Source organism: Alnus glutinosa, chromosome 3 (assembly GCF_958979055.1).
Source record: "Alnus glutinosa chromosome 3, dhAlnGlut1.1, whole genome shotgun sequence".
Taxonomy (NCBI): Eukaryota; Viridiplantae; Streptophyta; class Magnoliopsida; order Fagales; family Betulaceae; genus Alnus; species Alnus glutinosa.
The window spans coordinates 24,367,826-24,386,646 of record NC_084888.1 but is presented as its reverse complement, the minus strand read 5'-3'; the positions used below and the strand labels follow the sequence as shown (position 1 = coordinate 24,386,646).

General features: G+C 35.2%; 1 protein-coding gene and 1 long non-coding RNA gene across 2 annotated transcripts; both read right to left on the bottom strand.

Moving 5' to 3' along the window:
- Positions 1 to 2,731: 2,731 nt before the first annotated feature.
- Positions 2,732 to 3,812, bottom strand: LOC133865062 (transcription repressor OFP14). Its single transcript, XM_062301532.1, has one exon. It carries the CDS (start codon positions 3,774 to 3,776, stop codon positions 2,892 to 2,894), a length of 885 nt encoding a protein of 294 aa, XP_062157516.1. The 5' UTR covers positions 3,777 to 3,812; the 3' UTR covers positions 2,732 to 2,891.
- A 4,641-nt stretch (positions 3,813 to 8,453) lies between these two features.
- On the bottom strand, positions 8,454 to 10,135 carry LOC133862272 (uncharacterized). Its single transcript, XR_009899193.1, has 3 exons — positions 10,035 to 10,135; positions 9,457 to 9,493; positions 8,454 to 8,654 (listed from the first exon to the last, which is right to left on the bottom strand). It is a non-coding gene; the product is annotated as an uncharacterized LOC133862272 (long non-coding RNA).
- Positions 10,136 to 18,821: the final 8,686 nt, after the last annotated feature.

Here is an 18,821-nt window from a genome sequence, read left to right as displayed (position 1 = left end):
CGGAAGAACAGATGGTGACCGTCGCTGCATTTTACCTCGAGGGCAAGGCAAATTAGTGGTGGCAGTGGATACAAAAGGTGTATCGAACGGATGCCCAAACAATGACCTGGGAGATCTTTGGGAAGGAATTGCTGGCTCATTTTAGGCCAACCAAATACGAGGACTTCAATGAAGCCCTCTCCCATATCGTACAGCAGGGTACCTTACGAGATTACCAGAAGGAATTTGAGTGATTGACCAATCGGGTGGAAGGATGGCCCAAAAGGCTCTGGGGTCAGGACTTTCTTGGTTGGACTCCGTGGGTACATCTCCAACGAGGTAAAGATGTTTAAACCTCGCACGCTTTGTGAAACCATTAATTTTGCTTGAATGCAGGACAAGCAATTATCACAAACAAAGGCAACACCACGAGGTGAGAACTCACCACCAATGGACAGCCTGCAACCCATTTCAATTCAAAGGTCTAATGTGTCCCTACCTCTAGTGAAGAGATTATCATGGGAAGCAATGTAAAAGCAGAGGGAGAAGGGCCTTTATTTCAGTTGCGATGAACGATTCACATCAAGTCATCGCTGTGAGGTGAAGCAGCTGTTCATTATTGAAGCAGAACCTGGAGAAGGACAAGGGCGAATTGGGGAGAATTTTAAACACGAGGGGGAGGAACATGGAATTTAAAAAATAACTCGACCGTGTGGACAAGGCCCATGTCCAAGGGGGAGGAATTGATAGGAATCATAGTTAGAATGGAAAGTATAGGCAGTAGCTGATTTGCATTCGCATCTTTATCTTCATCTTATTATGTTTAGCTTAGTATTATCATATCCAATGGTTGAGGTAGTATTATCATTATTATCAGTAGTAGTATAGTTATCATGATGTAATGGTAGTACATTAAGTGTCTATTAGTTTTCCTATAACATAATGGGCGATGGCAATGAGAGGATCATTGAAAAATATTGTTAAGCACTTTGTGTGTACGATGATTCCTACCTAAAGTGGAGCGTACATTTATTTATCATAATCCACTTTTCTATCTCTACATTCCATCCCCCATATGTAGATTCTATCGAATATCGACCCTCAATTTAAGGTGAAATGATCTCATTCGATCTTCTAATCCCTCAATCTGGTTGAACGTTAGAACTACAACTATTTTGAGCAAACGGGGTGGGTTTATTAAAGTATATTAGTTAGGTAAGGAATAAAAGGGAAACTAAACAAAATTCATTATCCAATTAATCATTGTACTTCTTGTTATATACCAACATGATATAATTCTCTAATGACAGTGGAAGGATGGGGTTGGGTAGGTTCATAACGGCAATGGCAAGAGAGACTGAGTTTCAATGTTTAGGATTTTGTGTATTCTTTTGTTCCTAGTAATAAATATTTATTTTTTTAATAGAATAATAATTCCGCGTACTAAACGAACCCCAAAAATCAAAACTTGAGTAGGTACAATCAATTCATTGATGATGCAAGAGGTGTAATAAGTGGTTTACAGGAGTGTCAAGTTAATAATGTTTGAAGAGAAGCAAACATAGCGGCTCACAAACTTGCACTTCAAAAAAATAGAAAGGGATTTGGTATTGTTTGTACAAAACAACTCTTTTTAGCGTCATTTATGTTCAAACAATGCCAAATCCCTCTTATCGTTCTTTGAATTAAATTTAATTAGCGTCGTTTAGCAAATGACACTATTCAAACGGCGGCTAAATGAGTAGTGTCATGTTTTTGCCCATAAACAACCCTATTCAAGCGATATTTAAATTTTTTATTTATTTATTTTTTCTAGTGTTGCCAAGAAAGCTTTAATTTGCATCATACTGGTGAACAAGTTTGGATGTACAATTTTCCCTCATGTATTAGAGATATAGTATTTGCCGAACATCAACAACTTAATTGTTCCTTATTATCTTTCTTAAGGAAAGGTAGTACTTGATTGATATATTTTTTTTTAAAAAAAAAAAAAAGAAAAAGAAAAAGAAAAAGAAATGGAATACTAGAGATTAGAAAATGCGTTAAATAGGCTATATATATATATATAACTGGCCTGTTTTCATAAAAATTAATTTATTGTAAAAATATATACGTAATTAATAAAGATAGAGAAATTATAAGCCTGAAAATGTTGTTTTCAAAAATCCATTTTGAGTACTCTAGATTAATGGCCACATGCACCCTCCGCATGGATGAACATCCTGAAAAAATGATAAAGCCTTAACTAAGGGGTACGGTCTTTATTTTACAATTCAATTATGCTGCTGCTCTGAATAACAGAATCCTTTGAATGAATAAAATAATATATACTATTTTATTCTCAAATATTGAATGGAAAGCTTCAAAGAATTAATCGATATATTTACCAAATGGAGAGAATTAAGTACGTACCTTTAATTATCAATAGGAAGATGCATATGCCGGAGTCCTTTGAGTATTCATGAATTAAGGTCACAATTAACTTAATTGGTTTATAATTCAATATACATTACTAATTAACATCATATTTTTATCCATGTTCTTCCCAATATAGATTTATGTATATATATATATCTCCCGACTCCTGTACAAAATAATGGAATAGAAAATTCCAAGTAAAAGCAGCTAGCGGGTAACATGCATTAACAGACAAGCCCACCATAAAAATCAATGAAATCCCACCAAACAACACAAGAAGACAAAACCTGAATCATAAACAAATAACTGTTTATTTAATTCTTGGAAAGTAGTTTTAATGCATATATATATATATATATATATATATAATTGCTTGCATGTGAGGGCTAAGGAGTAGTATATATAGAACCAAAAAAAAGTCTAAAAACCTACATTTTTCTTATACCAGCTGTACTCAGTACTCTTCGTGTTCTTTAATTTATTGAATCTATATATCACAAAATTCCTACGTCTCTCTTCTTTTCATGGCCTCCTCGATCTGGCTCTGATCGATCTCTTTCGGAATCCTGACTCAAAACCACGATCAAATCAACGAAAGCACTTATTATGTACCTGTATGACTTCTTCTCATTGAGGTTTAGGTAAGAAAACAAAAGCTCCTCCATGAAACTCCATTCAACCTTTCCATGATTCCGCATACCGCGGGCTTCAACCATCTCTTGCATGGACCGCCGGAAATCCTCGTACGGGCTAGGAGAATACGCTAGAACAGCGACGCAGTCTTCGGGAAGCGTGACATCACGATGATGATCATCCTTTGCATGGTGGTCTTCATTAGTTGTTGTTGTGGAATCATTTAGGGTCGTTGTAGTTGAGGTTGAGCTTGACGTCCCAGCATCCTCAGACATGCTGGTACCGCTCGTCCGGGATTCCTCGATAATCGAGCTCGACATGCTGGGGGCGACAAAGAACCGGTGTGACCCGCAAAGATCCGCCGGCAGGTCCATGGACCGAGGCGATCCAAACAAAACTGCACCACTAGGGTTTTCGCCTTCATCACTTTCTTTGCCCTTCTTCTTTTCATTGTAATTATGATCTTCATCATCACCCTCTATATACAGTGACTTGAAATTCTCAAAGAGAAAGCGGTCGATGTCGGATAACGTCGCCTCGCCGCCGGTGTTGTCGTCGACGTTGTTTTTCCCGGCCTTCTCTTGGTTCCGGTCCATGGCGAAGGAAAGAGTCTTGGGGTGCTTGCACACAGAGAGGATCCAATTCTTGGAGGATGAGAAGGAATTAGAGGGGAATTGGATGCTTGGGGTGGGTTTTTTGAGCTTGGCGAGGTACTCCTGAAGAGATTTTTGAAGCTTCTTAGGCATTTTCTTTCTGGCTAGCTAGCTCGATCTTGATTATTACAATGGGTTACGTTTGAGTGAAAAAGGTTGGAGGCCAGGTGGTTCATTTATATATAAAATACGAACACGAAACGCAGTAACCACCTACCAATTAAAGGCCATATTAATTTACTTGTAAAGAGTTAATTTAACAAACATTAATTAAATCGAGTTTTAATTTAATTAATTAGTCTAATTAATGCTCAAATAACGGCGTAATTGTAATAGACGTTAAAACGTAAGACTAGCTAATTCTTTTAGGTTTTATCGATCTATATATGTATTCTTTCTTTATTTTTTAATTCTCTCTTTAATTTATCTATTTTATTAATTTTCTTTCTAAGTACTCCAATTTGTCTTTGAACTTTGACATGTCAATTAAGCCTTTAGATATTCAAGCTTGACTTGTGAATTAAACAACTAATATTTAAAATAAAATTTTGTTAAAGATGGATCTTTTAAGTTGACAAATGAGCTTGGATGAGCTAGCAAGCAACTAGCTAGAAGATTGTATATTTATAGGAGCAGCCATGCACGTTTGTGCATGTGGTCTTCTCCGCATCACATTGATCAGTTTTATTAATCGGTGATCATAAATTAAATAATATTCTGTATTCCGGCTTATATCCAATGGCTAATTAAATAATTAGACATCTCCGGTGGGAAGATTTGGACGGTCAAGATTTAATAATAAGCATTTTTTACAACAAACGACGTCGTTGGAGAGAGCCGTTGCTAACCAAGCCTAGAGAAAAAATCCCAGCAATAAATACCTAGAGAAAATTTTACTAGAGAGGTGTCTTTTAACCCATGCCCAATAATGCTTCATTGATGGAATATACAAGCTCCTTATTTATAGGCTAAATTAAAGACCCTCAATTATAATTTTGCCTTATATATTCTGCTTTACCAATAAAATTTTGGTCATGGGATCTGCGCGCAGTCATTAATTCAATACTTATATACTCAATAGACACTTTATATCTCTCAATGTTCTCTCTCACATTGAAATATATACTTTTTGTCGATATACTTCCTTCTACTTTTACTTTTATTTTATGATTTATGTGCTAGAAAATTGTGTTTCCTATCACATAAGTTATATGCCAGGAAACAAACTTTTTCGACTATAAAGCTGGGACGTTGGAAATAGGTGAAGAATTAAAGGTCAGGAATGGTTTCTTGACCATTAATACATACTTCCTAACACATAATAAATGCCTCGTTTTTTTTTTTTTTTTTTTAGTGAAAATTGTAATAGAGTTATGGTAGAAGATATTGATTAATTAGTCGCACTATAGAATATTAGAATCAACCATATTGATACCTTTAATAAAATTTCTCAACCATAATGCATGTGTAGTGAATTCATTCATAGCAAGTAATAAATTATGCTTTCATTGTAGACGTAACAATTATTGTGTGCTTACTGAATTTTTAGGATATAACCCTTCCAATAATAAGAAAAATATATCATGAAGTAAACTTTATGTTTTCTACGTACACATGTAGTAAAATTTGAATCTGAATAACCAACCTCCAAATGCTTTAGGTCAAGTTGTAGTCCTTAGTTCCTTGCATATACCGCAAAACTTTATTTGTAGGTCTCTATTCTATAATGTTCCAAACTTGGGTCGATTTGGAATATCATCAATAGTCCTACTGCTAGTCCAATGTGAGGACTAGTGTAGACTTGTGCATACATTAAGTTGCCTATTGCATATACATACAAAAGAATTTTCATTGCTCTTATTTCAAAATCCTATTTGGAGAAGGAAAATAAATTGAAGAAGAAAAGTGTTTGGCTAAATTTTAACGCACCTCTAAAAACCCAATTCTCTTCTCTTATATGGAGTGTTTTTCCATGCTTTTTCGATTGATGAAGTGATTCATGACTAACAGAATTTGATTATGTAGCTCTCACTCTGTTTGACATACATTTGTCATTCCTTGAGAATAACAGAATGTCAGTAGTGTAGGTGGTAGAGGATGAGATATGGTAGATGCAGCCTCTCTTTATGCCCCGTGTGCTCGTACTTCCAATCAGGTTGGATCTAGTCGGCTTAATTAGACAGGTTCGGCCGGCCTAAACCAGATTGGGTTCGACTAGCCTATAGGGTTCTTTAATAGTAGGCCAACTTGAAACTTTGTTGAGGATGGGCCAGTTAATGGGCTGGGGAAGCCTACGTGTGGTACGTACACCAATCACTACAGTCAACTTGATCAACTACCCCTAACAAACAAGTCTGATGGAGCCAAGTATATCATATGTTCAATCTTTAACTCTTTAAAAACGACGTCATTCTCATGAGAAAGCGTGGGCTCAAGTCGCACTTCTTAACATAAAATGATTTTCATGGTTCATGGCCTTGGCCTGCTGAAAACGACGTCGTCTAAGAGCAAACAACTTTATTCGTTTTTTTCTCGGGGAAAGTAACCTAGCTAGAGAAAGCAACTTGCAAATCCCCAAAATGAAAATGAACTACTACCACCAGTTAAACGACATCGTATGAGAGAAAAGAACTTGACCCTCTGCGCCTATTAAACGGCTTCGTCTAACAGAAGAGCACATCTTTTCCGACAGAAATAGCTGATTTTTTCAAAGGCACCAAAAGAACAGAGAGAGAGAGAGAGAGAGAGAGAGAGAGAGCGATGGAGATGGCATCGAACGATGACAGAGAAGAAAGGAGAAGAAGAATCGTCGAGAGAGAGTCGGATCGGATGGCTCTCATCACCGGCCGAATCAAAACTCTCCCTGCATCAACCCCATCATCGTCATCATCATCATCATCTCTCCATGATCACAACGACGGTACATACGTAGACTGCAGTCTTTGTTATTTCTTTCATTTTTCTATATATTTAAATTATGCATACAGTTTTCTTCCTTTATATGGGTAGAGTTTGTCGCGCAATTATATGTTGCACAGTTGCCGTAGTTGTTGCTTGATTGTTAAGAAATGACGCTTTGTTGACTTTCTGGGTTTATCCTTCTCTAGTTTAATTGTAGCCATTATTAGTGATATGAAGATTGAAATTACCAAATTTTTTTATGATTTATTTATAGATTATAAAAATAAAAGCATTCATTGTGCTTGTATTTAGTATTTACCTTGATGCCGAACATAATTAGCATTGTTCGGAGATATCTTAAGCCTTCAAAACCCTAAATTTTTATTATTTCGATTAAAGAAATTAGAGGTAGATCTCTCGAAGTGATTAAATTGAGGTTCAATCTCTTTGATCGATTTATCTTTTATCTTTTTTTAATTTTTAATTTTTTTTTCCTGATTTTCAATAGATAGAAACCATTTGTCCCTATCATTTGGTATCAAAGTATTTTTTTGGACGTAGACTTCTGTCAATACCATATGTTGGATTTTTAAGTGTGACTTTCACCCATCACATGTGGGTCCCATCTGTTTTCCTTTTACCATGTGGAATTGGAGACTTCTTGGTATTCCTTTGTTTTTAAGACCTACGTAACTTACATGGAGTAGGAGATGGAATTTTTTATGATTTATTTGAGTGGTTTTCTCGCCCTGTTACTCTCCAGTATTGCCTTCGCCAGTGGACGTACCTCATATTGAGGGAATCACTTAAATCTTGGTGTCTGTTGTGATTGATTTAATTTTGCTGCCTTCTTATTTTTTGCATCTCACGGGTCTTGGAAAATAAGATTAATTTTCTAACAATTGATATCAGAGCTTTTGGTTTGGGTGAGAGCGATGGCAGGAGAAGAAGCAAAGATTGGAATCGAAAAGTTCAACGGCACAGATTTTTGGTATTGGAAGATGCAGATTGAAGATATTCTTTATGGGAAGGACCTCTATCAACCTCTTTTAGGAGAACAAACCGACGACATGTATGCTAGCGAGTGGGCTCTGCTTGATCGTAAAGCCCTGGCAGTTATCAGGTTATCACTGTCAAGATCAATTGCGCACAACGTTGTGAAGGAGAAGACCACAGTGGGTCTAATGGCGGCTTTGTCAAATATGTATGAAAAATCGTCTACTAACAATAAGATGCATCTGATGAAGAAATTGTTCAACCTAAAGATGTCGGAAGAAGCTTCGGTGGCGCAGCATCTGAATGAATTCAATACAATCATGAATCAATTGTCTTCCGTGAAAATTGATTTTGATGATGAGATACGCGCATTGATTGTCTTGGCATCTTTGCCAAACAGTTGGGAGGCCATGAGAATGGTTGTGAGCATTTCTACAGGGAATAGTAAACTCAAGTATGAGGATATTCGGGATTTAATTCTAAGTGAGGAGATACGTAGAAGGGATTCTAGTGAAGCCTCATATTCTAGTGCTGCCTTAAATCTCGAGACAAGGGGTAGAGGATATGGTAAAAACTCTGGACGAGGCAGATCAAGATCCAGAAAAGGTAGAACCGAATCCAGATTTGGTAACCAACCAGAATGCTGGAATTGTGGCAAGACTGATCACTTTAAGAAGAACTGCAAGGAACCAAGGAAGAAGACTGTGAACGACTCTGCAAACGTGGTGACAGGAGAAGTATATGATGCCCTAATTCTCTCTGTCGACAGTCCTCTTGATTCTTGAGTCTTGGTGTCACGCCCCCGTTTTGGGATATAAGGGGAACACGAACTTGAGCTATAAAACATCTCTATAATTTAAAACATGTACACAATTTCCCAGGAATAGCGCATGGCTATATTTCATTATATGAATATATACATATATAGTAGTTCTTTGGTTATTACATCGTATTTTCATAAATTCAAAATAAATATGCACAATACAAAAGTTAGGCCGGTCTTTATTGATTTATTGCTCTTAGGGGTGGGGTCTATGCCATCCATAATGAAAAGACTCCGGTCTACAGTGTCATCTGAAAAGATTTGGGGAAAGAAGGGGGTGAGTTCGACAACTCAGTAAGGAAAACACAACAATAATAGTGTAATTTTCTTTTCAGAAATTCTAAATAGAATTCAAATAATTTAGCAAGTAAAGAAACAGTTAATTGACATACAATTATATCAAATGTAAAATGGTGCATGAATTATTTATGCTACGTGTAAGTTTTAACCACCCTTGGTCCAATATCCGCTAATTAACCATGAGCGGCGCACGTCTGGCTCGTCTCAAAAGACGACTATGGGCCCATCCTGTCGTCACAGGGGAGAGCCGTACCGGGTTGGGAACTTCCCTAGGTGAAGGCCTCCCCGGCCGGTAGCCCACACTTTAGTCCTTCCGTGTGGTTGCCATGCTACCCACATAACACATAGCACATAACACATAACACATATATGATCCGGATCGTCTATGACATGGTACCGCGGGGGTAAAACTGTGTGCACATGAAATATATACTATGATATTATCAACCTTTGCTCATATGTTGCACATGTAACACATATATTATGATATCATCAACTTTATTCATATGGTGCACATACTTTGAGAACTATGATTTCACCAACTTTATTCATATGGAGCACATGTATCAAATATAAATCAAGTATGATCACATGAGATTTCAATCACATCATATGACAAAAGCATTATTATATTGATAATAAAAAAAACAAGTAATATTAAAGAGTTGAAAGAGTTTAAAAAATCCCCGACTTTTTCTTTTGAAAAAGTTTTATTAAAACTTTGCCGAGGTTTTGAGGTAGTGTTTCCCTTACCTGGTATTTTCTCAGCAGTATTTTTGCTATCTTTTACCTAAATAAATTACAAGAAGAAATTTAGAGAAATATTCTGAAATTTGAAACCTAAAACTTAAACTAAAGTATCCTCTCCTTATTATTTCTTTTCTTTCATCAATTAATTAAACACATATATATTATTTTTATAGCATATAAACATAATAGCTTACCAATTATAAATAATGAGTTTTATGTATCAAAATAAAATAATAACTTTATTTTATTCTTATAAAATTCGGGTAGAATAACGTCATTAGTATTAATAACGCCTAAAAAAAACTTTAAAATATTTGGGCAGCACAATATCATTTTTTTTTTTTTTTTGTAAAACACCGTATTTGACATATTTAATTAAATACCCCGTTTTTAAAAAAAACACTTGTTTAAAACATAATATTAAAACCTCAAATAATGTAATAACTTTAAAATTTAAAACTAAAGCTATTTAGGATGTTCACTCAATTATATATATTTAATAAGATCTGACTCCTTTCTCTCTCCTTTTTAGAAGTGGGCACTTTCAATCAAAAAGGAAAAGTTAGCTAGAAGGGACTTACGAGGGAGTCAAAAAGTGTTCTAAAGACTTTTTCTCCTTTCCAAAACTTCTCTTTTCTTCTTCTTTTTTTTTTTTTTTTTTTTTTTTTTTTTTTTTTCATTGGACACACTCGGTTCTAGCACCCCTGTTTTTCCTGTTCGTTTTCTTTTATGACTGCTGAACTTTCCTTCTTCTTGCGAAGAGGGAGAGCTTCTCTGTTCTTGAGGGCTATGTGCAAGCTGTGGTTTCTTCTGATTTTTATGAGCTACCGAAGAGGGAGAGGAGTTGCAGAAAACTCTCTGCAAGAATTTTGGCCATGGAAGGAAGAAGAAGGTTAGGTTGAGTTTCTGCAGAGCTTTGTTAAGCTCCGTCCAGTTCTGAACAGAGAGAACAACAGAGAAAAATAAGAGAAAAAGAGAGAAATGAAGGTAGAAGATGAGGAAACTGTGCCATGAACGTGAAGGGCTACCTCTCCTTATAAACAGATTTGGACGGCCCATATCAACCCTTTTTGATCGCATCAAATGGCTGGAACTCAGCTTGGGGAGCAAGAATGATCAATGGCTGTGAATCCAGGCGTGGGCTGTGAATCCAGGCGTGGGCAGCAAGAAGAATCAAAGGGTGGAATTTATACTTGGGCAGCAAACTTGAAAAAAATATCAACTCATCAAGACGTGTAAGCTAAGTTAATTAGAAAATGTCGGCTGGGCTTTCTAATACAGGCTGGGCTGGTTCCACATGGATTGGGTTGATTTCAAGAAGAAATAAAATGGCCCCATAAATTATTGATGCTGATTTTCGTCTAAAACAGGAGTAGTAATTTTTGCAGGTATTTTTGTACCTTTAACGAAGTCCAAAAATTATGAAATTTTGAGGGTAGCTAGAGGACTTTGAGACGAGCGTTTTGACTTTTGAATCGACCAAAGCAGAGTTCGTTTGACCCTATTTTCGTTATTCCAAAGTTTAAGGTCCGTTTAAATTTTTATTGGACTAAAACTATAAAAGCTCTTTAATAAATAAATATTTATACCCATATTTAAAATACGGGGTATTACACTTGGACTCAGGAGTTTCTTTCCATACCACCGCAATCCGTGAAGTTCTCGAAAACTTTGTTGTTGGGAATTTCGGGAAGGTGTACTTGGCTGACGGATCGGCGTTGGATATTGTGGGCATGGGTGATATTCATATTAGAGTCCACAATGACTCGGTATGAAAACTGCAGAAACTCAGACATGTTTTAGAACTGAAGGAGAATTTGATTTCAGTGGGACAACTGGATGAAGAATGGCATGCTATTAGCTTTCATGGTGGTAGGTGGAAAGTTAGCACGGGAGCCAGGATTTTGGCTCGTGGATACAAGACAGGTACTCTCTATCTGACTACAAATATTAGAGATACAGTTAATGAGGCCTTTGGCCATAGGTTTTTGGATGATCAAAACTGGAAGATCATTAGAAATAGGAAAATTACTTTTAATGAACAGGCTGTGTACAAGGACAGGTCAAGTGCAAAACCTGTGGGTATATAGTCGGAATCTAACATAAGTCTGAGTTTGTCAACTTAGATGAGGCAATGACTGACAGCCAGAAAGGAAAACAAATCGTGGAGGTGGAGCTTGATGAACATCATTCACTCACGGACAAAGGTGATGACAAAGAGTCTTCAAGAGACTCACAGCACCGAGAAGAGCCTTATTCTTTAGCAAGACGTAGAGAGAAACGTGATTGAAAATCACCGGAGAGGTATGACTTTGTGGATATGGTTTCCTTTACTCTGACAGCTAGTAGTGGAGATCCATCGTCTATTCAAGATGGTATGCCAAAAGAGGTGGAATTATTACAGAAAGGTAAAGCTTGGGAGTCTGTAGGATTGCTCAAGGGAAATAAGGATAAAGGGTGTAGATGGGTCTATAGGAAGAAAGAGTCATTAGAGAAAGCTATGTGGCCAATAAGACTGGTAGAGAAGCATAATGGTCTGTTTAAACTAAGTTTTATGCTCAAGTTCAAGAGATGCTTAGACTTTAGTGGTATTTGTAGATTATGATTGTCCTTGGGCCAACGGGCGAAGGTATACTGAGAGGTAAGTGGGATTCAAATCAAAGTGGAGATTGTTGGATTTTCAAGTGTGACTTTCACCCATCACAACATGGGTCCCATCTGTTTTCCTTTTACTATGTGGAATTGGAGACTCCTTGACCGAATTGAAGACTACTTGGTATTCCTTTGTTTTTAAGATCAACGTAACCTACATGGAGTAGGAGAAGGAATTTCCTTGTTGGTCTTGTATTGGGAGACTTTGACGGACTTAGTGCTCTTATAAAAGGAGCCTCTTGTCTGCTACAAAAGTGTGTGCAAAAATTGAGAGAAAGAAGGTGAGAGTGCCAAAAAGAAAGGTTTTTATTTTTTTATTTTTTTGTTATTATTCTCCTTTTGGGTAAAAGTGAGAATTGAGTGTATTAGGACTTTGGGTTTAAGTGGTTTTCTCGCCCTGTTACTCTCTTGTACTCATCTTTTGATAGTGGATTTTCTTCGGGATTGCCTTTGCCAGTGGATGAACCTCATATTGAGGGAACTACTTAAATCTTGGTGTCTGTTGTGATTGATTTAATTTTGCTGTCTTCTTATTTTTCACATCTCACGGGTCTTGGAAAATAAGATTAATTTCCTAACACCATCCCCGTCTTTAGTCATAAACGAGGTACCATTTACGATACGAAATGAACCACAGAGAATAAAAAATAAAGTCTTTAAACCACAGGAGGGTCAAATGTATTTAACCCTTAAATCTATAAAGAAAGTAGTGTCTTCTTTGTGTAACCTTAGTGGCTTAAGTGGTACCAAGAAAGCTCCAAGGTGAACTAAGTTTACATATTCTTTTCACTAAAATGAAATTTACCGTGCATTTCCAATGACATGTTCAAGGTACTTTTATCGGGATTGAATTTAAGAATGAGAGTATCAGCTTAAAAATTTGAACAAAATCTTCGATCTAAAACATTGTTACCTCAACAGGACAAGATATGTGCCATTATTACTTCAACTTGTGAATTTTATACATATTTTGAGCAGTGCTTCAGATTGATTTCACTAATTTTGCAGGTTATCTTGAGGGTAAGGATGATACCTCTGATTCTACATTGCTGAAACATGAAGGTAATGATGAAGTTTCCAGGGGAAATAATTTTTGCATTGATGGCCAAGGAGAGCCTCAATTAAACAAATGTGGCACTGGCATAAAAGCTATTCAGACTTCTGTGGATGATAGGACCAAAATACAAACATTCCTTGGAGCATCAATAATTCAAAGGACCCCTAAACTTTTTACTTCAAGAGGAATAAATTCTTGTATTATAGCTTCTGAGAGTACACGCGTGATTTCTGCTGTCATAATAGCGTTCTTGGTAGTTTTATCTTACGTTGATTTTCCATTATTTGGGAGGAACATAGTGAAATCTGAGAGTGTTGTAGCCTCAAAGCCTCTTTACATACTCTTGCTTACTGATGTAACAATTGTACTTGCACGATTGTACCTTGAGAAGCGAAGAGACTCTGATGATGCAGAAGAAGAAAGAACGGTTCCTCGGGAAGATCATGGACATAACTGGGAAAAGGCAGAGAAGATTTTGGAGAGAGGCCTGGTGGTGTACCAGATTGTTCTTGCCATTTTCATAGACTGCAGTGTTTATGCAGTGGTTGTCATATGTGGGCTCTCTCTGCTATAGCTTTTTGCTTCCAATGATGATCATTAACCTTAGTTCCATGCCTCACACCATAGTCTTTTAGCAAACTCTACCGAGCAGTAACCTTATTTCTATTCCATTTCTTCGTTTGTTGTAATAAAAATCATGCATCAAGGTTGTAAATTGTAACAAAAAGGCATATGTTTTGTCTAAGTTGGAATTAAAATGGCCTCTCAGTTTGGTCGGTTCTGCTTGTTTAAATGTACATATAAATTTATTTTTAATGATGCGTTAAGTTGGATATAAATCATCATTTTCTTTCATGATATGAGAGGTTATTAATTACTTTTGATTTTTCTGCACATAAATTTGCTCAAAAATACATGAATAGTTTATAAGTATTCTACAGAAAAAGAGCTATCATGGTTTGCTGCACAAACAATGTTTCTTGCATCACCAAACTATGGTGTTTATCTACAATGTTAAGTTTATCAATTGTTCAGTAGTGATGGACATATAGTTGGTAAAACATGTTGAATAATTGAAGTACACTTCTAGGACATGGCGATATTGAAGAATTCATTATTTGTTGTGAGAATTAAATCAAAGGTGAGTTTCTACTTTGCTCTAACTAGAAGGAAGAACTTTTTTTAACCCTAGTCCCTGAATTAACATCCTTAAGTATTTATAGGATGGAGAAAATTAACCATTGTTGCAATGTGTAAAAAGGCTTTAGCTTTATGCATAAATTCACGTGGTGTCACGATGTGTAAAACATCATCAGGACTCTCGATCTAGGATTTTATCGTTAACTTCAATGTGATAGTTTAGTAGAGTTAGGACAGCTTCTTGACGGTGCTCTTAGATATGTACCTTCCACGAATAGCGTCAAGATAATCTGTTGACGGTCCATTTGATGGTGCTCTCCGAAGTCCATTTTTCAAGCAGCGTCAAGATGTCTATCTGAAGGTCTTGCTGACGATCCTCTTGAGTAAGCTCTTAAAGTCTTTTATCATGACTCACGCCATGACGATATCTAACGTCCTTGTTGATGGTGGTACAAAAAATTCAAATCTATGCCTAACTTTTTACACCAAAAACACTCAAATAATTAAAAAAAAATTACAACTCTCCTTTTGATCACTGGAATATTGAGCCAATGTTTATAGCCTACCATAACTTTCATGCATAATATAGTCGAAAATAGTTTAACATAATCACTTGTTTCTATTCTAAACTTTCTTAGTGTGTTTCTGAAAGAAATGTTTTAACACAAAATACTTTATTTTCTTCTAAACCAGCTTACATAAGAAATTCCGAAATTTTTTTCTATTATAAAATACTTTATTTTTTGAGCATTTTTGTCTAACTGTTCTAGTATTTTCCTTGGCCTGATATTGTACTATTAACCCCATTGTCAGTTCAGGGTTGACACTCCTCCTTGGGCATGTGAGCACCCTTGTGATTGTACGACATACTCAACTAAACTCAGCAGACACACGTCACACACTTCAGTTGGCACATGACCATGATTGTGCTAACACCATGGGTGGCACCCGAGCATGTGTAACACCTTGGCTTAAAATATAATAGCTTATTTAGATGTGTAATTTTTTGAAAAATTGTGAATATCGAAATAATTTGTTTTTTAAAATCATTTTTGGATGGTTTAGAAAACTTGAGACAAAATTAGATAAAATTGAATAAAATCTGAGTATAATTTGATATTTGAAAAATTACAATTTACCCGATCATGCCATAAGGTGTTAGAAGAAAATGTCTTGATTTTTCAAATGGCATTATTACATTCAATATCACTCGCATCGGAAAACTACCTTAATAAAGATTAGATTACCCTAAATTTAAAGATTTGATGAGATTGAATCACCTTAAATTAAAAAATTTGATTATGATTATATTGAATCCAAATAATTTGTATTGTAAAATTATCAATTGGATAAGAGCAAAATATAGCCGTTAGAACTTTATCTTGTGGACGTAAGTCATAAGACCGAACCATGTAAAATCGCTTGTCTCTATTTCTTTTTTTATTTCCTCTATTTTTTTATTTTTCTATTTGATTAGCTTTTCTTTTACTGTACCGACGCATATTTTATCGGCCCTCAAAATAAGCGCCAATATAGACATTTTATTTTATTTTTTTTAAAAAAAAAATCACTTCTTAAAATTTTACCAAACTAATATTAGATGATCGTAGGCCTATATATAACACTTTTTTTCAAACGTGACCTCCACCAAATTATTTTTCAATTTTTAGTACTTATTATTATTACTATTTTCAAAACTCAAAAATACAAAATATTTTTCAAAACTGGTATAAAAAAAAAAATTAATTAATAAAAAAAAAAAATCTTGATAATTATAAGCAACTTTACTAGCCTGCCTATCGAAGCCTCTGGACCACTCAACTACTCATTTTATAATGCTGTAATCCACAAAGCCATGAACATGATAGCATTGTCGTATTTATAAATAAAAAAAAAATTAAATTATAGAATTATGGTTTTCCCCAGTGGACCCCTGCTGTCTCAGATAAAAGAAAATAAAAAATAATTTTTTTTTTTAAATAAAATAAAAATAAAAATAAAAAATAAAAATTGTAGGTTGGAAGCAAATATCAAAATGATTTGAGGGTCAATGTGGAGCGCTTAGCCGCTCATGTAACAAGATTCTGTTACTAGACCGACCATATGTCGGTGTTGAAAAATACGTACGGACTCATCCCAAATTTTTTAATAATTCAGAAAAATATCTCAATTTTTTTAGCACATGCAGTTTTTTTCTATTACTAATTTTAACAACAATTAAGCAAAACACAGCATGTATCGATATAAAAATATATTTACCATGTACAAGCTCAAAGAAAAGATAATGTTATAAAAATATAAAATGAAAAGCGGAATAAATAAAATAAGAATACAAAGAATTTTACGTGGTTCGGTCAATGACCTACGTCCACAAAGTAAAGCTTAAATGGCTACATTATAATTTTATTCCTTAATAATTTTACAATACAGAATACTCATATTTGTAGGGGAATTGAGATAGATAAAGATAGTAATAAAATCTGATTGATTTGATTATCATCAAACCTAATTACAGTCAATCTTATAAAGGAAAGTACCGTACAATATCAATATAATATATTTCCTTTCAATATAAAAATATATTCTCTAACACAAACGACCCGAATGACCCGTTTGTCTTCCACTACAGTACTTCCAAAAAGCCTATTCTTCAATGGAATATTCTCTACAATCGAACTCGATCGCTGCAACTCAAAACTATTGCGGTTGAAGGATGTTTTTTTTTGGGTAGTTCAATGGTAATAAATAAGGAGAGATTTAATCTTGGTTTGGCTCAAGGAGGTTTAGTTTCTCTCTCAAAGTTTTCTTAACAACCTCTCTCCCTGAGTAAATCATGCATAATAAGACTTATATGTAGAGAAAATTTGGGTTTATTTAAGCCAATTCTGAATATATAAAAAATGTATATATGTCGCAAATTCGATGGATCCAACATCAATCAAAGTTTGATCATACTTTTTGTATCAAATTTTCGGACTTCTACTGACAGCTAATTTTAACTTAGTAAATATTGGAATTTGAAACTTCTTGTAAAATAAAAAATTGTAGCCCTTTCAATTAGCATTTCAATGCCACTAAGTTTACCTTCAACGGATGTTAAAATCGAAAGATATGGGAAGTTTATTCAAACTGCTTTTGCTGGACTACATTCGTGAACTTGAATTCTTGAGCCAGACTCGACCCGAAATTAAACCCCCAATATTTTGACACTTGAATTTGCGAAAAATATAAAACCTAACAATTGTATTAAGTTTATTTGAGAAGAAACACCTTCTGGGCCTTCTATATTCAACTGCTAAACAAATTTAACACTTAAGAACATTCCTAGCTTCAAGCTAAAACTTTGCTTTTCATCTAAATCCAAAGGGAACTAAAAAAAACACTCCATAATTGGTTCCTGTTGCCCTCTTGCTTGTAACTTTAAGAAAATAAAGTCAAGATGCGAGAGCGAGGCCAAAGATAACACCTAATTAAAGCATTTTTGGTTGTCATTAATATTTATGATCTATAAGAGCAAGAGAGAAGGAAAAGAAATGGCAATTTCACAAGAATTAAGGAGATAACATCACAAAATATGACATCTAAGTGTTTGTTTTTTTACCACCCAAAAAACACAAATTAAGGGATCGAGTACATCAAATTGAACTTAATTAAGGGATTCCAAGGAACAAAATCAAGCATAAATATTAAAAAGGGAAAAATACTAAAACCCACCATTATCTTTCTCAAATCTCCAATGAAGCAACCAACTTAGTGTTCTGAAAAATGGTTGACGGAACAGCGAACCGAGCGGAGAACGAGCGAGAATGGTTGTCGGGGTCAGCCCACATGGAGCCCTGATCAAAATTCTGGGAATAGGTATGAGGATTATATGAAGGGACATGGTGATCTAGATTCGAAGTACAATGGAAAAACTTGTTCTTGTCCTTTTTTAATTTCTTCCATAACAATCTCCACCTTGATATCTTGTTTCGAGTCACCCATACATCCAATGAAACAATCCTTTTGTAGCCATTTTTCTCATGCTTCAGCTGCCCCTGCTTGAAGTTTGCAGTACCTGCAGATGAATTCCACCAACTGTTCAAGTCCATGGAAGAAGAAGAGAAACAAATGTTGGTACTTGGTAGCAAAGAGCCTATTTATATATATATATATATATATATATATATATATATATATATATGGGCTGGGACATGGATAAAATACAATTGGTGTGGCGGTATATATAAATATGTGATTTTTCATTTCTTAAAACGATATTATCAGAAACTAATCCTGAAATTATGCAACAATTTATGGTCTTTGCGTATTTATTACAACTCACACAAAAGGTTTTGTGGTTGGAGTACTGAAGACAAGATAAACGATCAAGGGGCATGCTGTTGATTGGACATTGAATTGGCATAATGAGTTAGATTGCTTATGCTTTCAACATTGAATGCACATGATTCACTATCTTCCACAAATACAATCAAATAATTCACCCTAAAACATCATGAATACAAACCATATATATATA

What these genes read in the sequence shown, in the direction of transcription:
- LOC133865062 (XM_062301532.1), bottom strand. Translation starts at nt 3,776, where the DNA reads ATGCCTAAGAAGCTTCAAAAATCTCTTCAGGAGTACCTCGCCAAGCTC.